We start from the raw sequence: 22,199 nt of genomic DNA on the forward strand, positions 1-22,199 counted from the left end.
AGCCCCGGTCTTTCTGCTATCCCCATTCCCTGGGCAGAGTGGTTGGTTTGCTAGAAGTAGCCATTGCATGGTGTTGGCCAAATGACCCTCTGACTTCCCAGGTCTGCTGACAGCCCCGGGGTGGGGAGGACTTCGCTGCAGGAGCCCGTAACAGGCAGCACGGCCGGGGGACCCCCAGCCAACGACAGCACCCACAGGCTGGACTAGGTGAGCCAGGGAGGGGAGCGGACAGGACCCCGGCTTCACGGCACCCAGCTGGGGAGAAGCGAGCAGAGCCGTGGCATTGCGCCTCCCCGGGGGAGGGTCCTCTCCGTCATATTTAGGGAATTCAACCTACTTTCCCTTCAGTTGACGCTGAAGGCCAAGGTGTGCGTATCTGTTTAAACTTGCTGTGCGTGGGGAGGGGGTGTGTGGATAAAATACTTCCTTCGGTTCATCAGTTACCCCCACCCCCCGTTCCCCCCTCCCGGGTAGGAACAGTCCCAGCGCTGCAGAGCAAAACCCCACGCCCCACAGGAGGCAGGGAGCGGCCAGGCCGCGGCTCCCACCTTGAGCTGCCGGCGAACCTTCTCGATGAAGAATTTCCAGCAAGCCTCCCGGGTGTCGTTCATGCCCAGGGACTTCACTTGGGGCCGCATGGAAGAGATGATGTTTTCCACCTCGTCGTCTGCAAACAGCCCGGGGATCTCCCCCGAGGCCAGCAGGTCGTTGATCAGCACCAGAAACTGCTCCTCGGCCACCTGGGAGTCCGTCATGAGGAACACGGACGGCACGTTCTTCACGGCAGACTTTATGTACTGTGCGGCCAGGTCCATCTGCACCGGAGAGCACACGGTCAGAGACGCGGCCGGCTCGACCAGGTGGGTGGCCCTCGCTGAGACGCGTCGTCCACGGCCACGCAGAGCCAACGCCTGGGGACGGCTTCCCGGCTACGTGCAGCTCTGCAGAGGGAGCTTGGAGGCCGTGGGAGCTGCGGCCAGGCGCACAGCAGCCAGCCCGATATATGGACAGACACACGTGTGCGTGTGTGCGTGTGTGTGTGCACGCACACACTAGGGATCGAACCCAAGGGGCATTTTACCTCCAAGCTACATCTCTGGACCAGAAGCTGTGCAGAAGATACAGCCAGGCTCGCAGCAGCCAACTGGATAGACGGATGGACCCACACTGTGTGGTCGTGTGTGTGTGTGTGTGTGTGTGTTGCTGGGGATCAAAGCCAGGGGCATTTCACCTCCAAGCTACATCTCTAGACCTTTTATTTTTTTGTTTTGAAACAGGGTCTCGCTAGGTTGCCTTGAGCCTGCGATCCTCCTGTCCAGCCTCCCGAGCCCTGGGATTGTGGGCGTGCGCCACTGTGCCCGGCTTAGCAGCACGTGTCCGTGTTCTGTCACCGGCCACACAAAGCTGGGCTCCCACGGGGAGGCGCCCCCCTTTCTTCGACTCAGCCGTCCCCTGTGCACCTTCCTGCTGTGGCAGGAGCTGAGCTTTGGGGGCCACGGGTCCTGAGAGCTCAGGGCAGCAGCTTCTCCTCCCCTCTGCCCCCTGCCACCTGCGTGGTCCAGCGCGGTCAGCAAGTCAGGACCCGCGCATGCCGACGTGGTTCAGAGGCAGCGTCTTTGAGAGCGGCCCTCTAGGAGACCCTCTCCCTTAACATGGGATTTCAAACTCGGGTCAGCAGGGCCTTTATATAAAAGGTCAAGTCCACCCCAAAGTAGAGAACAAAGCCGGGGGAGGGCTGGCCCAGAGGTGCTGCCCCGCACAGCCCGCTCCCCGGGGCCCGCACACGCCCGCTGTGCACTGACTCCAGGTCCGCCCAGTCGGCCAGCTGGCCAGCAATGTCAGGGCCCAGCGTCCAGGGAGGTCCCCGAGGGCTCCCAGAGCCTGGCCACATCCAGGCTGCACAGAGGCAGCCCCGGCAGCGTCGCCCAATCCATTCCGCCCCCGGCTCCAGCACTGTCCTGATGTTTGGACTAGCAGCTTTTGCTGCACACGGCCCCCCGGAGAGCAAGTTTTCCGTAATCAGATATTGGTAAAAAGCATCCGCAGCATGCCTGCTTATTTAGTTAAAGACACAGCCATCCGAATCTCGGGCCTCGCAATCATTCTGAACCCCTTAGTCTGGAGAACCAGGAACAAGCTAGAACGTCCCTTGGCCTGCAAGGGGCAGGAGCACCGGCTGTGCCCTGGCCTTTATTTATTTAATTTATTTTTGGTACCAGAGATTGAACCCAGGGGCATTCTACTTCCAAGCTATATACCCCCAGACCTTTTATATTTTTTTATTTGGAAACAGGGTCTCGCTAAGTTGCTGAGGCTGGCCTTGAACCTGTGATCCTCCTGTCTCAGCCTCTCAAGTGCTGGGATTACAGATGTGTGCCACCGTGCCCGGCTCTGGTTTTTACTTTTTAAGGTAAAGACACTTCCCGTGAGGACCGGGTGACATCCGGTCTCTGTGCTAGGGGGTGGCCTCGGCGGGGAGCAGGGGGTGCTGGGTTTCTCTGTGTCCTCACCTTGAGGTCTGGGATCCCGTAGCCCTTCTTGAGGGTGATCTGGAACACATCCAGGGCGCTGATAAAGGCGGCCAGGCGTGACAGGCTCTGCTTCCCGCTGCCCCCCACGCCCACCAGCAGGGCGTTGCCACGGGGAGACTCCAGGATGCGGTTGATTCTGCAGATATGGGCCACGGCGTCCTCGAACAGCACCTGCGACACCGGAGGGGCCGAGTGGGATCCCGCGCCTGCGCCCAGCGTGCAGCGCAGGCTCTTCCCGTCCCTTGCAGGCAGTGCCGACGGGGTGTGGGCGGGGCGTCCTGGAGCCCGCGGGACCCCATCCCCATGTTGATGGTCTTTCCCCCTTGGCTGTGGTGACTTCAGTTACCCACGGTCAACCATGGTCCAAAAATACTAAGTGGGAGGTTCCAAGAATAATTCATCTGTTTTGAATAACTTCTATGATGATTATTCTACTTTACTAGTTATTATTATTAGTCTCTTACTGTGTCTAATTTATTTTTTGTGGTGCTGGGGGTTAAGCTCAGGGGTGCTTTACCACTGAACTATACCCCCGGCCCTTTTAAAACTTTGAGAGAGGGCTTTCCTAAAAGTTGCCCAGGCTGATAAAGAAGAACAAAATTATATCATTTGCAAGAAGATGGAAAGCCCTGGAGAACATTATGTTAAGTGAGATCAGCTAAGCACAGAAGGAGAAGGTACATATGTTTCCTCTAATATGCCCAAACTAGGAAACACAGAGGATACCAGTGGGACTCCAGATAATGGAGGGGAAATACCAGCAAAGTTTGAATGGAAAGATAGGAGGAAGGCTGATCTTGATTAATGAGGGTCTACATCTGAACATGTGTAAAATTATGAATATGACATGGTTAATCTGGACAACCATTGGTGGGAGGGGGAAGGGAAAATGGGGGCGGGAGGGGAGAGGGCACCAAATATAGTTTAAATGTATACTATTTATGTTCAATTAAAAAATTATTAAAAGAAAAAAAATAAGTTGCCCAGGCTGGCCTTGAACTTGCGATGCTCCCATTTCAGCCTCCAGAGTCACTGGGGTTACAGGTGTGCACGACCACGCCCAGATTAATTTTTGAGGTACTGGAGATGGAAACCAGGGGAATTCTGCCTCGAGCCCATTTTTTTTTTTTTTTTTTTTGAAAAAGGGTCTCACTAGGTTGCTGAAGTCTTGCTACATTACTGAGATTGGTCTCAAATCTGCAATCCTGCTGTCTCAGCCTCCCAAGTCCCTGGATTCCAGGCATGTGCCGCCACGCCCGGCCCAGCTCTAACTTATAAGCTCTACCGTATCACAGATATGCATGCATGAGAAACCCAGAGTGTATCTCGGGGTCGGTGCACCGTGGTTTCTGACACCCACCGGGGGCTCGGGACGTGTGCCCTGTAGATGAGGGGTGCTGCTGGGTGGACAGGAGGGGAAGTTTCTGTCTCGGTTGGTTCGTGTTCGCCCTGTCTGCTTGGCGCCCGCACCTACCAAATTCATGACCGCGTTGACTTCGTTGTAGCTGTCCAAGACGTCCGCCAGTAGCTTGTTCAGATAAAGCACGTCGGTTACAGAAAAGTATTTGGGATCGCCGATCCCTTGAGCAAAGTGGCAAAAGATATTTGGCCGGGCAAATATGTGTTCCTCCCCGAGTTCCTGTAAATGAAAGAGAAGGTGTTTCTCTTTTTCGCCATCACGGACACAGAGTAAAGAGTGGCCCTCGGACTTGGCTGAGGTGGCTGAAGGACTTGGCCCTTAGAGGCCAGGCCAGGTCTCCGGGGACCCCACAGCTCTAACTGCCGTCAGCCCGCAAGCCACTGCAAAATCCCCGATGGGTGGTCTGGGTCCCACCGTCTCAGGAACGGATGCGTAGTCGGAAGGAATGATCTCACCAAAAATACACAACACGCCAGCGGGGCTCAGGGCGCTAGGCAGGGTCTCTGCCCAGCCAGGTGGGTGGAGCAGGTGGTCACACAGGAGCAGCCCACCCACCGCCTCTCACCTGGGCATCAAGTGGGACCTAACGTGGATCTCGTCCTGTACCCCCAGAGCCCTCTCAAGGGGATTGCGGCTGTCACTGGCCCCGGCAGCTCCCCGCTTGGGGCCTCTCTGGGCTCAGCAGCGGGAACTGGTGGCGTGACTCACATCAAAGAACTTCTTGGTGGACGCTATGGTGACTCTCCTCAGCGTTTCCTGGTCTTTTTCATCCACCATCTTATCGCAGTACACTCGTTCCGCTTCATGCAGCCAGAGGCGGACCAGGTCCAGCGGGGTCTTGAGAAGCTCTGCTGTGGAGAACAAGAGACCCTGCCCCCAGCACAGGGTGGTCAGCGCCTTCAGCTGTCACCAGGGCAAGCCCGGGGCTTTAAAGTAGCTGCTTCCCTGGGGGAAGCTATGGTACAACTTTCCCCTGGGTATCGCGAAGCCACGCGTTGCTGAGATCACCCGCATCTTGGCAGCCCAAGGGCACGTCTTTGTCCCAAGAAGTGGGGATTGCCTCACAGCGTGGGGCTCAGGGCACATCCTCTAATGGGGCGCGCGGTGAGGAGGGGGCAAGGCAGGCAGAGATCATACTGGAGAACTGGACGTCAAAGGCCATGGGGCAGGAGATCACAGTGTTTGGGTCCAGCCCAGGCTTGGACACATAGTGGCCAAGAGACTCTGGGAAGCCTGGCGGGGTCAGCTATTCCCCGAGCACCCTCCAGGCTCCGGTGACAGTGACGGCAAGGCAGACCCGTCTTTGTGGATCTGCATTCTTGTGGGGAGATGGGACCAGGTAAACAAAGTCACAAGGAACAGCGCATCCTGCTGTGTGCTGTGACTGCCACAGCGGGCAGTGGGCTGGCGTGGAGGGCTGACGCTTAGAGCAGAGGAGACGGGCATGATTCACCTCCTTGGGCCTCAGATTCTCCCTCTGTAAAATGGGGATCTGAGACCAGCTTTATGTGTTGTTTACAGGAGAAAATGGGAATGTAGGGCCAAGCCCAATGCCCGAGTCAGCTTTGAATCCAACTATGCGATCAATAAACGAGAGGAAGCTTGATCCCCATCACCACCATCACTACACCACCTTCACCACCAGCACCACCATCTTACCACCTACACCATCATGAACCCCACTCTCACCAGCAGCATCACCATCAGCACCACCATCATCGCTGCCACCATCACCATCATCATCACCACCACTAACAACTACAATCACCATCACCACTACCATCACCATCACCACCATCACCAAATCACCACCACCATCTTCACCACCAGCACCATCATGAACCCCACTCTCACCACCACCATCACTACCATCAACATCATCACCATCACCATCGCCGCCACCATCATCATCACCACCACTACTACAATCACCATCAGCACTACCACCACCACCGTCACCGTCACCACCACCGCCATCACCGCCATCACTACCATCAGCAGCAGCATCACCATAACTGCAATCACCATCACCACCATCACCACCACCATCACCATCATCACTACCCTCACCACCGTCACCATCATCCTGGTGACCATCGCACCCTCACTGGCATCACCAGCTCGCTCTCCTGAGGGTGACAGAGACGGAGAGCCCCCAGAGGCCGGGGACCTGGTCAAAGGGCCGCATGACGTAGGTCGGTACCTGGAAAATGTTGGAGAGGTCCCTGAGGTTGAAGATGTAATGAAACTTGATGGCCGTGGGAAGGAACGTTGCCGTGACTTTCTGGTGCAAGGCTGTTACAGGAAAAAGACTCATGGATTCTGAGGGCTCCTAACAGCCTCAGGAAGTACAGAGTATAACGTTTCTAGAGCAAGTGGGCTACGAAATGGTGACAGTTTAAATCAGAAATCTGTGTAACTACTGGGGAGGGAGGAAGCTTGCTGCCCTATGGTCAATCAGCCCCGGGCCCTGGGTTTCCTATCCTCTGCTTCCTCCCCCTCAGCTGCAGTTCACGGAGCTCCTGTTGAAACAGCATCATTTAAAAAATACTGATTCCAAAGTATAAATAAAACATCCCACCAGGGGAAAACGCCAAGAACCAGCAGCCCCAGAAAGCACTGGGCCCTACAGCCAGGCGAGGGGGAGGCGGCCGGCTTACCGAGGGCTGCGGCCACCAGCTGGCTGCTCATCCTCTGGATGGCCATGAGGACCGAGCGGTAGGCCAGGTGCTGCGTCAGGATGGTGCTGTAGATGGTCATGAGGGCCTCCTGGCCGGGGAAGCTCACGGCAAACACGCAGAAGTGGCGCTGCCCAGAATAAGCACAGACCTCCATCAGGCAGCGCGGGGGGCTGCCTTCCCGGAGCAGACCCTGTCCACACTGACTCTGTCTCTGGGGCATGGTCAGGATGGGCGGTGTTTCTCTGTGCTTTTCCCATACACTCACGTTAAATATTCGCTAAGTGTGAAACAGCCTCGTTTACTTGGTGCCGTCCAGAAATGTTCACAGAGGCAGAAGTGTGGTTCAGAGTGCGGGCCTGGGGTTATATCCCAGGTCTTCACCTGCTTTGGTCATTTAGAGGCAAGGGCTGGGCAGGGAGCCCTGTTCAATCCAAGCTTCAGACATCCCACAATACACTGATTGATTGGTTGATTGATTGATTCTGGGGATTAGACCGAGGGACATTCTACTTCCTAGCTACACCCCTCAGACCTACTCATTATTTTTGTTTTGAAACAGTGTCTCAATAGGTTGCTGAGAGCCTTGTTAAATCACTTGAGGCTGTCCTCGAACCTGCGATCCTCCTGTCTCAGCCTCCCAAGTACTGGGATTACAGGCTCGTGCCGCGATACCCAGCTAAAAATATATTAAGTATAAGTGTGTTCCAAGTCTTGCATGGGACATACGTCTGCTAAAACAGCCTTTGTGGTTATCTCTGAAATTCAGGTTTAACTGAATATCTGCATTTTTCTTGGCTAAATATGGCAGCCCGGTGCGGGCATAAGGAGGGCTGGCTGACCTGGCCTTTCTTGCCTCTCTGAATTTTCTGGTACATTCTGAAAGGCCAGCAAGGTCTCCTGAGAACGTCAGTCGCCGCCCTGACCCCCACACCACCCTTGTCCCCTTCCGCCAAGGCCCGCCGCGCCTGCCCACCTGCAGCCTGGGGTCGATGGTGAAGGAGCCCGAGGTGGGGTTCATGCACGCCACGTACTGACAGTTGTGGACGTCCTTCAGCGTCAGCTTCTGCCTGTCGTACCTGCGCAGGGAGGCCCGTGAGAACGTTGCCCCCGTGAGGTTTACACGGCTGGCCCTCTAGAGAAAGTGCTCCAGCCCTGACCCCTCCTGAAGGGCTCCGGAGAAACTCAGGGGCAGGTGTAGACTTAGGCATGGCTGAGGCTTGACAGTGTGTGTGGCCCTCTTCAGGAAAAGCGCGCAGGAATCTCAGCCAAGCTTTCCTTCCTCTTTTTCTTTTCTCTTCTCTTCTTACTTAGATTGAACCCAGGCGTGCTCTACCATGAGCGACACCCCAGTCCTTTTTTGGGGGTACTGGGATTTGAACCCAGGGGTATGCTATCTCTGAGCTACACTCCCAGCCCTTTTTTTCTTTTCAAACTTTTTGAAACAGGGTCTTACAAAGTTGCCTTGAACTTGCAATCCTCCTGTCTCAGCTTTCTGAGCACTGGGGTTATAGGTGAGCATTGTGAAGCCACCTCAAGGGCTCAGAAGGGCTTGGATGGGCCAAGGTGGACCCCAGGCCTCGCAGGAAGCCCACCTGCAGGGGTCCACTTCATCCCATCACCTCTCGTCTCATGTGCCCCCTTCTCCTGTCTCCGCCCCCAAGTGCCCCATCCAGCGGCAGCACTTTCTGTTCCTCAGAGATGTCTCTCTCCAGCCCCCCCCCCCTGCCGGGCTGTGTCAGTACCCAGGAGCCACCCTCCGCCCCCACCCATGCTGCTGGCAGCATGCCTGCTCCGCCCCGCCCTGTGCTCAGGGTCAGTGTTCAGTGGGGAAGGCCCATGGCCGTCTGCTCTGTTGCTCAGGGAGCAGTGACCTCCAGCAGGCAGCGTGACCCCTCACACCCCACATCTCGGTGGCAGTGGTGGGTTCCGTGAATTACTGCCTGGTTTGGGGACTCCTTTGGTGCCAGAACTTCCGGGTTTGGCATGGGCTACTTGCTGGAGGTGGAACCCAGGGCATTCTACCTCTGAGCTACAGCCACAGCCCTATATTTTATTCTTTATTTTGAAACAGGGTCTCACTGAGCTTGTGGAGGGCCTCGCTAAGTGGCTGAGGCTGGCCATGAACCTGCGATCCTCGGGTCTCAGCCTCCCGAGCACTGGGATGACAAGGGTGCGCCACACGTGGTTCCACTTGCTGATTGTAAGAAGTGGCTGAACAGAATGTTCTGATCTTTCCCAACTGCAAACCCTTGGCTTCCCCGTGCCTTTGGGAGAAAGTCCACTCTGTCCAGCTGCCCCGGGACCCTGGGGTCCGGCAGCAGTCGCCCAGCAGTAACTCTCCTCGGTTCCCGCGTGGACTGGGTCACCTCCCGCCACAGCCTTCACACACGCTGTCTGCGCAGAGCATGGCCACCCAGACTCAGTCTCCAGCCCCCAGCTAAGGCCTCCCCAGGGGCCTTTCTTGACCCAGTGGGGGCTCCTTTGTGGCACCTCTTGGTCTCCTGGGGTGGATGAATGCCTGCCTGAGCCGGGCGTCATCATCCCCTTTCTGTGGGGTCCTAGCCACTGCCATGTGGGTAGAATGGGCCATGAGAGGGGACCTCGATACCTCTCCACGGCCCTGTCCCTGCCCTGTGAGCCTGTGGGCGGTGGATGGTGCTTCTACTTATGCCATGGCCTCCTGACCCCTACAGCTGACCCACTGTCCTGACCTGTGACCCCTGCTCCAGTTCTCCCAAGGCTCCGTCCCAGGTCCCACCCACAGCCTCTTGGCCCCGCCCCCAGTCCCTGCTCCAATCCTCTCACGGCTCCACCCCTGGCTCCACCCACAGCCCTGTCCCAGCCCTGCGCTTGTATCCCTGGCCCCGCCCCCAGCCCCTGGCCCCGCCCCCAGCCCTGCGGCAGCACTCCCGTGACCCCGCCCCTGGCCCCGCCCTTAGCGGTTGGCCCCGCCCTGTGGCCAGCCTCACCAGTGCCCGTGGTCCATGTGCTGCCGGATTAGGGTGTGGGGGGCCACAGTCCCGTACTTGTCCACCTCGGGCATGTTCATGTCGTCAATAAAGTAGATGAGTTTCTTGGTGCCTGGCGGCCCATAGTTCCTCCCGGATTTCTTCTCCAGCGGCTTCTCCAGCACGCCTGGGGAGGCAGAGGGTCAGCCACCACCCTGAGCAGCCCTGAGCAGCACCGTAAGGGGGTGGGGCCTCCTGGATCCTCCCGGATCCTCCCGACACCAGGAAAGGAGTCAGAGATGGCGGGGATCGGGTTCCCTGGGCGCGCCCGCCTGCGAGGGCTCTCAAGGGGATGGGAGGTTAGCCGGCCAGCCGCCTGGCCCCTGGAGCAAACAGAACCAGGGTGGAGTGGGTAGGGGCGGGACAGCCTTTGTGCTGCGGGGATTGGTACAAGATGCTCTGGGACCAGGCATCTGACCTGGCGCTCCTGCGGGGAAAGGCCAGAGGCCGGGAGGAGAGGGGTGGGGGGCGCCCTGGGGGCCGCGGTGCCGCCTCACCCTGCAGCATGGCCGAGGTGGTGTAGAAGTTGAAGGGCACGGCCTGCACCAAGTACTCGTCCGTGCTCAAGCTCTCCAGCTTGTCCCCCATCAGCACCGACTTGCCGGTGCCAGCGTTCCCCACCAGCATGACCGGCCACGACTTCTCCATCAGCAGGTCCATGAAGTAACGGATGCGGATGGTCTCCGTGGTGTGGACCAGAGACGCCTGCAGGTGGCGGGGGCAAATCCAGCTCCACCTGACAGCTAGCACGCGGATCTTAATGGCTTTCTAAAGCCTGTGTGATTCTCTTCTTTTTCTTTTTTTTTTGCGGGTCTGGGGATGGAACCCAGGGGCATTCTACCTCCGAGCTACACCCCCAGCTCTATTTTTTATTCTTTATTTTGAAACAGGGTCTCTCTGAGTTGCGGAGGGCCTCACTAAGTACTCAGAACTGCAATCCTCCTGTCTCAGCCTCCAGAATGCTAGGATTACAAGCGTGTGCCACCAAGTTGCACAGGGCCTCACTAAGTAGCTCAGGCTGCTGGCTAACTGTGATCTTCCTGTCTAAGTCGCCCAAATGCTGGGATTACAAACATGCACCACCACACCTGGCTTAGCCCTTTTAATGAAACAGGGTCTCCCTAAATTGCTGAGGGTCGTGTTACCTTGCTGCGGCTCGCCCTGAACCTGCAATCCTCTGGTCTCAGCCTCCCAAGTTCTAGGGTTACAGGTTTTTTCTTTGCAGTACTGGGGATGGAACCCAGGGGCATTCTACCTCCGAGCTACACCCCCAGCCCTATTTTTTATTCTTTATTTTGAAACAGGACCTCACTAAGTAGCTGAGGCTGGCCACAAACCACGAGCCTCCTGTCTCAGCCTCCCAAGTGCTGGGATTACAAGCGTGCACCACCAGCCCGGCTTGTCCATTACCCACTGATGGAAGCCCCCTTTGGACATGCTGTCTGGGCATCGTGGGGCGGGGTGTTACCTGCAGCGGGACGTCGGGATCCAGCTCGAAGGAGGGCACCTTATCTGTCCACGGGAGGAACTTCTTCGTGTCTGGATCAATGTAGTAGTCGAAGACTGTCCCCTGAGAGGGGAGCTTGATGGTTTTGAACTCATTGACCCACCATTTGCTGAACTCAACTCGGTAATCGATAAGCTGTTAGGAGGGCAAACGCAGGGGCCCGGCTAAGAGGAGGCACGGGGACGGGGATGGTGGCGGGCAGGGCTCGGGCAGCGGGTCCCCGCCACGCCCGTCACCTGGTCCTGGAACATGGCGCCGCCGAAAGCCCAGAAGCAGGCAAACACGAAGTAGAGCTCGTAGAGCTCCTTGGGGGAGTCGGGCGGCGCGTTCCTCTCCGTGAGCAGGCATTCCAGCAGGTACAGGATGGTCTGGATGACCGTGATCTCGGGCACGGGCGTGATCCTCTTGAAGCCGACACGCAGCTTGTCCAGGCACGTGGGCAGGTACTTGTCAAAGAGGATGGTCAGGTTGGCCTTCTCGGACTGCACCTTGCGCCTCTCGATCCAGCTGCTCACCACCCTGGGGGGACGGCGGCCGCTGTGGGGAGCTGCCGGGGCTCAGGCCGGCCACCCCCGCGTGGCCGCCATGGGGGCCGGCGTAGGCCTGAGCGCATCTGGTGGGGACGCCGGCAGCGGGGTCTGCGCGCTCCCTTGGGGTTCTCGTTACGGGGGTGCCGAAACCCAGACAACCGGAACATTCTTACTACCACCTGCCCCCAAATGAAAGCCTATGGACAGGAGGAAAGGAGGTGAGGAAAAGGGTCATGACATCACGGAGGTGGGGTGGGGAGGGAGAGGAGGACGAGGAGGCGGGAGAGCCAGAGGGCAGGGCTCCCGGGACTCCATTGGGACTTCTGGATCCAACCATGCCCGAAGCACCCACTTAGCGCTGGAGGAGAACGTGCATGCACACACACACACACACACACACACACACACACACACACACACACACACGCCCCTCTGGGGCTTCAGTCAGAGTTGAATTTGTCCCGCTCAATGGAAGGGTCAAAATCAATACAACAGGCGACCCTCGAGGACACACCGTATTGTCTGGCACGCAACCGCACCCCTCCACCACCGTGGCACGGGCCGTGGGCGCTGCGGCCCGCCTGCCTGGGCTGGGGTGGGCTGGGCAGCGGCCAGCAAGCTGCTCAGCGGGTCTGGGTCCCAGGTGTCTCATCGTGCATGGCCCCCACTGCAAGGACTGTGCGGCTGGCCTTTGCAAAGCCCACAGAAGAGTGTCCGGTCTGCAGTAAGTGCCGAGAGCGTAAACACTGCCCGGCTCCCTCGAGGGTCGGGGAGCTCAGCCCGTGTCATTTCCAGAACGCCCCAGGCGAGCGGGAGGCACACGTCACCAAGGACAGCCAGGCCACTGGCCGCAGCTCTCCCACCCCTGTGCGTGCGCCTGCCTGTCGGGGGTGCGCTCCCGCCCCGGGCTCCCCGCTTCCTCCTGCACCTCTGCCAGGGCAGAGAACCGAGAGCTGGGCACCTCTGCCCCTGCACCTGGATCACCAGCGTGATGGGGCCCACCCTCACACGGCCGTCTATGCAAGTGCGGTCTGTGCCTGGTGCAGGGAAGGTGACCCCCCAAGCCGGCGGTCTTCAGTGGGGTCCACTGCGCACATTCACACCGGACTGCTGCTCCCGCCTCTCGGGTTGAACCCCATTCTCTGTGTTCCATTCTCTCTCTCTCTCTTTTTTTGGTGGTACTAGGGATGGAACCCAGGGGCTTTTCTACCTCTGGGCTGCACTCGCAGACCCATTTTATACTTTATTTGGAAACAGGGTCTCGCTAAGTTGCTGAGAGCCTCACTCAGTAGCTGAGGCTGGCTTCGAACCTGCGCGATCCTCCTGTCTCAGCCTCCCAAGCGCGGGGATTACAAGCGTGCGCCACCACGCCCGGCTTCCACACCACTTTTGCAGACAACTGAGTCCTGTCTTTTCAGTGCTGTGATGTGGCCGTGATACCGCATGCGCCCTTGTGTGGGTGCGTGGCACGGGTCACCCGCCACAGCGGAGAAGCCCAAGCCTACTCACGGGTTCCACCCGAGGTCCGCCGGGTTGATGTACAGGATGCCGGCCCTGGAGACCGTGGCCGGGGTGGCGGTCCTCAGGTGACTGATCTCAAACACCAGCCTCATGGTGCGGTTCAGGGGGATCCGCTCGTTGCTGGCCAGGGTCAGCACCTAGGCAGGGGGTGGAAGGTCGGCGCGGCCGCTGTCAGCCCTGTGTCCCTAATGGGAACAGCAGCCAGGGAGGCACCCACGCCACCTGCGCCCAGTGCCTCCTTCATCCACGCCTCTAGCCCCGACCGGCACCTGGAACCTACACGTGTTAGGCAAGCACTCTACTACAGGCTATACCCCTAACCCTTTAAAAATTATTTTTTTGCCGGGCGTGGTGGCGCACGCTTGTAATCCCCGTGCTTGGGAGGCAGAGAGAGGAGGATCGCGCAGGTTCGAAGCCAGCCGTGTGCGCTGGCTTAGGAGACCCTGTTTCAAAAAAAATAATAATAAATGTAAAAATAGGTCTGGGAGTGTAGCCCGGAGGTAGAAGGGCTTCCAGGAACCCCAGTACCATAAAATATATATATATATATATATATATATATATATATATATATATATATATATTTTTTTTTTTTTTTTTTGAGATAGGGTCTAAGTTGCCCGGGCTGGCCTTGTACTTGAGATCTTCCTGCCTCAGCCTCCCAACCAAGCAGCTGGGATTTCAGGTGTGCATCTATGCCACAGTGAGAATTATTTTATTTTCTCTTTCCTTTTTTCCCCTTCGATACTAGGGATTGAACCCAGGGGCATTCTATCCCTTTCTATCCCTAAGATATCCCCAGCTCTTTTTACTTTATTATTTTATTATTTTATTTTTGGTACTAGGGATGGAACCCAGGAGCATTACACCTCTGAGCTATACCTCCAGCTCTCTTTATTTTTTCTTTTGACACAGAACCTTGCTAAGTTGCTGAGGCCAGTCTCTGACCTGCGGTCCTCCTGTCTCAGCTTCCCACCTACTGGGATTACAGGTGTGGACCACTGTGCCCAGCTTCTTTTCTTAAACTGTGTCTCGATGCTTCCGAAGGCCACTCTGTCTCTCCATGGAGAGCTGGAGAAGCCCTCTCCGCGCCTCAACCCCTGGCCCACGCTGCTGCTCAGCGCCCCCAGGAGGAGGCCCGGGCCGAGCTGCGTCCTAGGGGGAAGCTCTGGCACCCAGGTGCGCTCTGTCACTCCGGGTCCTGGGCACACGCCCTCTTGCCCCAGCTCCAGCGGCGCCAAGAGTGTGCGGCACGCCGCCCGTGACACCCATCGGCCCCGGCCAGCCGTGGCTTCGGGGCGGCTCAGACCTGGGGCCGCACCTTGTTATCATCCATGACGGTGTTGAGAGACTCAATCCACATGGGGTCGATGTCCCCATCCAGGACGATCCACTTGGGTCCGTCGTGAGTGATGTTGGCCAAGTCACGCATGACGGTGGAGAAAAGGCCTGTGGGAGGTGGGCGGCCACACTGAGGCTGGGTCAAGGGCGGTGGGCGCCTGGGACGTTCCCTCCAGGCTCCCTGGCCCCTTCCTGGCCCCTTCCTGGCCCTCGCCGCCCTCTTAGACGCTCCCTCCCCCCGCCCTCACTCCTGCCCCTGTGGCCCAAGGCAGGCACCCGGCCCCTGCACTGGTCCATCCACTCAGCAGTGGCCAGCTGGCCCCTCCCATGTCAGACACGAAAGGGGATGGCGGAGGGCTTAAAGAGGCACACAGGTGGAAAGAGAGGGTAAACTCAGAGGAAGGCAGGCAGGTGAGGGGCGGGGGCGGGGCCACCTCTTCCAGGCACGGCCCTCCCTGGACCCCAGAGCCCCGGGAGGTGGGACATGTCCCTGAATCCAGCAAGTGGTGCCCCGAGCTGCACCCCACACCCCGGCCTGCTCCTCCTGCCTGTTGTCAATTGCCCTCGAGGTCTTCCCTGGTCACAAACCTGCTTCCCTAGCGTTCCAGGCCAGGCGGACGAGCACGCAGCCCCGCGCCCTGGGCAGCGGTCCCCAGGCGGCTGGCCCTCGGCAGCCCTTCCTTGGGCTCCTCCTTGCCTGGTGGCACCGCCCTCTCTGTTCTCAGCACCCAATGTCTTTTTGTTATATATATATTTTTTATACCACGGCCTGAACCCAGTACCAGTAGAGGGGGCATTCTACCTCTGAGCTACACTCCCAGCCCTTTGTATTTTGAAATAGGGACTTGCTAAGTTGCCGAGGGTCTCAGTTGCTGAGGCCGGCCTCACGCCTGCAATCCTCCTGGCCCAGTCTCCCAAGAATCCAGGGTTATAGGCATGTGCCGCCGTGCCCCACGAGCGCCCTCCGTCTCCGTAAGCACTCCGCTGCCCCCTTGCGCCCTGTGTGCGCGTGGTCCCAGCGCTACACTGTGGATCTGAGCCTGCCGAGGGCCCCCCCAGGGAGCCTGGCCAGTTGCAGGGTGGGGTCTGGACCGCCATCCTGCCCCTGCTGTACCGTCTTTCCACTCCCTGGTGGCCGGGTTGATGATGCCAAAGAGCTCGTCGCAGGTGACGGCCTTGGGGTCCAGGTCCACGGCCACCGGCCTCCGCTTCAGGTTCTGGTAGGTCTTATTGAGGGATCTGAGGACCTGGCGTGGGCACGGGGCATCAGGTGTGAGTCTAGTCCCCAGCACCGCTACATCTGCACAGAGGACCACGCGCGGGCCTGCACAGGGTGCCCTCGCGTCGGCACAAGCGGAACCCCCTCCTGGGCCTGGCTGGCTTCTGTGGGTGCGGGCGAGTCTGTATCCCCCACCCCCCGCCTTGGCCGCCTCTGAGGTCAAGTGCGCTTGGTGACCAGAGCTCTTGGGACCACGCTAAGATCTGGAAAAACACATTCGTTTCTCCCTCATCATACAAGTAATGCAAGCTCGGCAGGGGAAAGAAAAATGCTCCATGACTCCTCTACCCAGAGGAAGCGAGGTTTGTTGTTGTTGTTGTTGTTGTTGTTGTTGCGGTCTGGGAGAGGGAACCCAGGGGCATTCTACCTCTGAGCAAGACCCCCAGCCCTACTTTTTTTTTTTTTTGTGGTACTGGGGTTCCTGGAAGCCCTTCTCCCTCCGGGCTCCACTCCCAGACACCTATTTTGTATTTTTATTTGGAAACAGGGTCTCTTAAGCCAGCGCACGCGCCTGGCTTCGAACCTGTGTGATCCTCCTGTCTCTGCCTCCCAAGCGCAGGGATAACAAGCGTGCGCCACCACGCCCGGCCTCCTACTTTTTATTCTTTATTTTCAACAGGGTCTCACTGAGTTGCAGAGGACCTAAGGAGCTGAGGTTGTCCGCAAGTTGCGATCCTCCTGTCTCAGCCTCCCCAATGTTGGGATTACAAGTGTGGGCCACCACGCCTGGCTGAGGAAGAGAGTCTTAAGGACACATGAGTATATGTTTGTGTTTGTGTCCATAGATTTTTCAGAAAACAGAGTGTATAGCCAGGTATGGTGGCGCACGCTTGTTATCCCAGCATTTGGGAGGCTGAGGCAGGAGGATTGCAGTTCTTGGCCAGCCTCAGCTACTTAGTGAGGCCCTTTGCAACTCAGTGAGACCCTGTCTCAAAATAAAGAATAAAAAATAGGGCTGGGGGTGTCGCTCGGAGGTAGAATGCAGAGGTAGAATGCCCCTGGGCTCCGTCCCTAGTACTGCAAAAAACAAAAACAAAAAACAACAGAGTCTTTAGAGTCTCTCCTCCCTCCTTCCCTCCCTCCCTCTCTCTCTCCCTCTCTCTCTCCGTCCATCTCTCTCTCTCTCTCTCTCTCTCTCTCTCTCTCTCTTTCTCTCTCACCAAAGATTGAACTCAGGGGCATTCTACCTCCAAGCAACACCAACACCCACGGCCCTATATTTTATGCTTTATATTTGAAACAGGGCCTCACTAAGTAGCTGAGGCTGTCTGTGAACCGCGATCCTCCTGTCTCAGCCTCCTGAGTTCTGGGATTACAAAAATGCCAGCACCACCACACCCAGTGAGTCTCTGCCTTTTTGAAAATAACTTGTTGTGAGATCAGCCCCTGTTATTAATCTTTGGAAATGACATGTTCACAATGGCACAACAGCGTCTCCTGTAGGGATCCAGCTGAACACTGGCTGGCCTAGAATTTCCAGTGTCACCAACCTTAGTGACACGGGCCGCCAGCGACCCCCGCAGGGGTCGGGAGGGTGTGGATGGGAGGCAGGTGACCAGTATCATGGGCACAGGGCAGAACGAGAGGGAGGCGGGGAGGAGGGCTCCCCGAGGCTGGGCCCTGGGTGCGGAGGTCCCCGACCCCCACTGTCCCCGCAGGCCACGGACCTGGGATTTGCCGCTGCCTGCGTTCCCGATGACGAACACCGAGTGGCGGACCTGCAGCAGCTCCTCCAGCTGCACCACCTTCAGCACGAAGCTGTCCTCCGCCTGCAGCTTGAGCTCCACCACGCTCTGCTTGATAACCTGGGGGGCACGCGAGGCTGGGCGCCGGGAGGGGACCACCCTTGTGATGGGGAGGGTGGCTTCCTGCGTGTGCAGTGGGAGATGGCACGGGAGGCCTGCCCTCGGATCAAGATGCGTCGCAGTGGCCAGCTCTGCCGCCGATGCCCCCCCAGAACCCCCCCACAGCCCCAGGTGGGATCCCCAGCACCAAGGGGCTGGGGCTGTGCAGGGCAGAGGCTGTGGCTCATGAGTTTTTTATTTTTATTTTTTGCAGTACTGGATGGAACCCAGGGGCGTTCTACCTCTGAGCAATACCTCCAACCCTATCTTTTTTCATTCTTTATTTTTTGAAACAGGGTTTCACTGAGTTGCAAAGGGCCTCACTAAGTAGCTGGGCTGTCCGCGAATTACTATCCTCCAGTCTCAGCCTCCCAAATGCTGGGATTACAAGCACGCGCCACCACGGCCGGCCCCTGGGTTCTTGTCACACGAAGGGAGGCAGGCCTGTGTGGGCTTCCCGGGCCGCCTGCCGGTTAGTGACCAACCTAGCGTTCAGCTGGAGGAGACACCCCAGGCCGGAGGGAAGCCCCTGCCCGGCCAGGCTCCTCAGGATGGAGGCGGCCCCGGGAGTCAGCGTACCTTCTCAAAGTTCAGGTCTCGCTTCCGGGGCACGTCCAGAGCCGGGAAGAGGTCCCCGATCAGCCCCATGAACACGGGCAGGTCGTCCGTCACGATCTTGGGGATGTTGAAGTCCCTCAGCGCCCGCATGAGCACCTGGTCCTCCGCCCGGGTGGGGTCCCCCCTCTTCAGGGAGCCGGCCACCACCAGCACGGACTTGATGGCTCTCAGGCCCCAGTCGTAATGATCCTGGGGGTGGAGGGAGGGGTGAGTGCGCTTTCCCGTGGCTGGCCTTGGTGCCCTGGCCCTGGGTGGCTCTGAGGTTGGGCTGGGGGCTGTGGGGCCAGAGGCCAGCGTGACACCGGGACGCGTAGATCCCTCCCCGGGCCCTCTGCCACTCCGGGACCCCAGGAGCACGGACCTGCTTCGAGAGCAACTCTTTGCACAAAGTGTAGAGCGTGATGAACTTCCTGGCCAGCAGCCGGGCTTCCAGAAAGCCCTCAGCCACCAGCATAATTTCACAGATCAACTCGAAGTCGGGGACGACCATGGCGCAGGGCCTGGGGAGACGCCAATGGGCTGTGGGCCTCTCCTCCCGCTCCCGGATCCCTGACCCCAGCTGCCCCCGGCCCCTAAGACAGCACCCCACCCCTGCCAGTGGACCCCAGGCCTCGGTCCACCTCCTGGGGCGTGGAGCCCATCCCCGCCACCACCCTCACTGTCCTTCCCCAGGCCTCTTCCCCAGCACCTCCAGGCCTCACACTCTCTCTAAAAGTCCAGGGGAGGAGCGGGCTTCTCAGGTGGGAACCTCTTGCGCCCGAGAAGACCCCGCCTGCTGCGCTCGGGGGCTGGTCCTCCCTGCTCCCCTGCCCACCGGCTCAGCTCCCCCTGCTGCCACTAGCCCTTCCCCGGGGCCACGCACCTGAACAGGGCCTTCAGGTTCTCGGGCAGCTCCGTGCGCCCCGCGTACCCGGGGTTCATGGTGATGAAGATGCCGACCGTGGGGATCAGGCTTATCACCTCGCCCAGGAAGTTGAACGTCTTCTTCTTGGCCCGAATCGCATCTTGGACACACTTTACCTACAAGGTCGGTACAACAGACACGCCACCTTTGTGGCAATGCGGGCTTCGCCTGGCATGTAGGCATGGCATGGTGGCTGCGAGTGCGCAGGACCCTCGCGTCTCCCCCGCCCCTCCCTCCCTGCCGACACCTCTTCTCTACCCCCAGCCCTATTTTATTCTCTCTCTCTCTCTCTCTCTTTTTTTCCTGTACTGGGGATGGAACCTAGGGGCGTTCTATGTCCAGGTTATAGCCCCAGCCCTATTTAATTACCATTATTTTTTTGTGGTACTGGGGATGGAACCCAGGGGCATTCTACCTCCAAGCTACACCCCCAGCCCTATTTTTAAATTCTTTATTCTGAAACAGGGTCTCACTGAGTTGCAAAGGGCCTCAAAGTAGCTGAGGCTGTTTGCAAACCACGATCCTCCTGTCTCAGGCTCCCGAATGCTGGGATGACAAGTGTGCCCACCACGCCTGGTTTCCTATTTTATTCTTTGAAAAGGGGTCTAAGTCGCAGAGGGCTTTGCTAAGTGACTGAGGCTGGCTGTGAACCTGTGATCCTCCTGCCTTAGCCTCCCAAGTGTGGGGATTACAAGCGTGCACCACCGGCAACTTGGTTTTTGTTCTGAAGTAGCGTATTGCTAGTTTACTGAGGTTTCCCTCAGTTGCCAAGGCTGGCCTCAAACCAGCAATCCTCCTGTCTCAGCTTCCCAAGGGCTGAGACTACAGGTGTGCAGCCAGATGCCCGTCTTGTCAGCCCTTACACAAGTGGAAGGGCAGAGCGTGCAATTGAGACGGGCTTTGTCTTCCAGCAAAGTTTGTCTCGGACGTTTGTCCACGCTGCTGCCCAAACGGACACTTGCCCCTGTCGTTACTGAGCTTCCCCTTCCCGCCCTTTCCTGTGATCTGCTCCTACTCTAGCCAGGGCCAGAGATGGCTTAGTAGCCAACTGCGTACAGAGTTTCCAAGACCATCTGTTGTTGGCCAGGGGTCCCATGAGCCCTTGGGTTTTTGCAGAGGTGAGAAGGCGGCTGCATAGCTCCCAGCTACCACTGGAGGGCGCCCGGCGCTTGCAGTTCAAACCTCTCTGGTTTGCTTGCCCAGGGTGTGTGTGTGTGTGTGGGGGGGGTCGCTCTCTGCCCTGGTGGGCCGGGCTTCCTCCTGTGTGGCCTGGGTCTGTGGAGCCTCATCCAGCCCCTCGTCACCCCATCCCTGTCCTTGGTCCTTGCTCCTCTGTTTGCATCCACAAACTTTTAGGGCTTCAAACAAGTGCCACATAAATACTTGGGGGTTTGTTCACTGACACTGGAGTGCGGCAGGAGCCTGCACGTGTGTGGGGCCAAGCACATGAGCGGCTCCCTCCCCAAGGCCCAGGTCCGCGGGTCCGGGTTCTGGTCCGGGAACTGGCCACCCACTTCCCCTGCCTTACTGGATGCTAAACTTACCTAATCTGATGCCAAGGTAAGAGTAACTAAGGTGTTTTCAAGATCTGCAGGCATATCTACCTACCTACCAGCTTTTACGATACCCTGGTCCAGACCCCTGGGGTGGTACCTAGAAGTCCCCTCCTTGCCCCAAGCCTGCAGCTGCCTGGGATTCGGGGAAGAGCAAAGCCTGCAGACAGATCACCCCATGATGCGACCACACCCCATGTAGGAGCAATGACCCCCTACAGGAGCCTCGGCTGCCCCCCCCCCCAGTAGGCACGGCCACCTCGGGCACCAGATCGCTCCTCCCAGGGCCACAGGTCTGGCATGGGCGTCCCACTGAGCAGTGGAGATCGCCCCTCAGCCCTCAGGCCGTCTCCACCCACCTGGCACAACTAGAGTTGGGTAATGATCTACCAGACCCCGGCCACCCCAGCAGCCCCATAAAGGCGCGTCCCTGACCTCCCTCTCCCTCAGTGCCCTCCATCCCTCGCCTTGGGGTAACCCCACCCCATACAGGGCCGCCTGTGCGTTCCTCCCTTAGGGCAGTTTCATTTCTGTCTCCCTAAGTCCGAGTTCCTGTTCCTGCTGCCACTGGTTCCGTCTCAGATCCCCCGCTCCATCCCGTGCCCCACCAGGGGCGTTCCCAGAGCCCAGGCCCATGTCCTCTTTCCTTCCTGCCCTTGCTTCCTTCCCTGCTAAGCCTTCTTCCACACCCTTGTCTAACGGAGAAACTCCTGTGAACACTTCCCTGAAGCCTGGCCCCACTGGCCGTGCTCTGAACCCTCGCCCTTCTCCCACGAAAACGAACTGTTTGGCCTAAAGCTGCCCTCTGCACTCAACGCTAGGTTTGGCTTAAGGGCTTCTCCCTACTGGTGTACAGTGAACTGCAACGCGTTAACGCACTCTCCCTGGCCAGCCACCGCCGGCCAGCTGTGCGCAGGAGACAGAGCCGGCGCCCCGATTTCCTCCACTCTCTGTACCTCGTTCCCCTTCCTCTGGCGCTAAGTACAACCTGCTTCCCGCTGGGGCAGAGCTTTCTGGACGCAGCCCGCGTCTAGAGTCACAAATCAATGCCAAGTAAGACCTGCAAGGCCAAGTGCGGCGGCCTGCGCCTATAATCCCTGTGCTTGGGAGGCTGAGACAGGAGGATCGCAGGCTCCTGCCAGCCTTAGCAGCTTCCTGAAAACCTGTTTCAAAATACTAATACTAGCTGGGCGTGGTGGCGCACACTTGTAATCCCCGCACTTGGGAGGTGGAGACAGGAGGATCGCGCAGGTTCGAAGCCAGCTGCGCTGGCTTAGGAGACCCTGCTTCCAAATAAAAATATAAAATAGGTCTGGGAGTGTAGCCCAGAGGTAGAAGGGCTTCCAGGAACCCCAGTACCTCCAAACAAACAAACAAACAAACAAACAAAAAACTAATACTCTCTGGGAGTGGTGGAGCATGCTTGTAATCCCAGTACCTGGGAAGCTGAAACAGGAAGATT

The 22,199-nt window shown here is 58.2% G+C and overlaps 1 protein-coding gene across 2 annotated transcripts in view; it reads right to left on the reverse strand.

Moving 5' to 3' along the window:
- The window catches only part of DNAH17 (dynein axonemal heavy chain 17), a gene marked incomplete at both ends in the record, with an annotated part of 104,593 nt that overhangs the window by 26,549 nt on the left and 55,845 nt on the right, over positions 1-22,199 (reverse strand). For both annotated transcript variants that reach the window (XM_080712247.1, XM_080712246.1), the window contains 18 exons: positions 549-815; positions 2,511-2,702; positions 4,006-4,170; positions 4,660-4,821; positions 6,155-6,246; positions 6,612-6,759; positions 7,606-7,708; positions 9,602-9,767; positions 10,138-10,345; positions 11,109-11,282; positions 11,384-11,666; positions 13,187-13,335; positions 14,520-14,647; positions 15,654-15,786; positions 17,486-17,623; positions 18,242-18,469; positions 18,642-18,780; positions 19,143-19,300. In XM_080712247.1, the coding sequence (XP_080568373.1) occupies positions 549-815; positions 2,511-2,702; positions 4,006-4,170; positions 4,660-4,821; positions 6,155-6,246; positions 6,612-6,759; positions 7,606-7,708; positions 9,602-9,767; positions 10,138-10,345; positions 11,109-11,282; positions 11,384-11,666; positions 13,187-13,335; positions 14,520-14,647; positions 15,654-15,786; positions 17,486-17,623; positions 18,242-18,469; positions 18,642-18,780; positions 19,143-19,300 (3,033 nt within the window). The remainder of the gene's footprint in view (positions 1-548; positions 816-2,510; positions 2,703-4,005; positions 4,171-4,659; positions 4,822-6,154; positions 6,247-6,611; positions 6,760-7,605; positions 7,709-9,601; positions 9,768-10,137; positions 10,346-11,108; positions 11,283-11,383; positions 11,667-13,186; positions 13,336-14,519; positions 14,648-15,653; positions 15,787-17,485; positions 17,624-18,241; positions 18,470-18,641; positions 18,781-19,142; positions 19,301-22,199) is intronic.

This window comes from Muscardinus avellanarius (genome assembly GCF_963383645.1).
Source record: "Muscardinus avellanarius genome assembly, chromosome: 16".
Lineage (NCBI taxonomy): Eukaryota > Metazoa > Chordata > Mammalia > Rodentia > Gliridae > Muscardinus > Muscardinus avellanarius.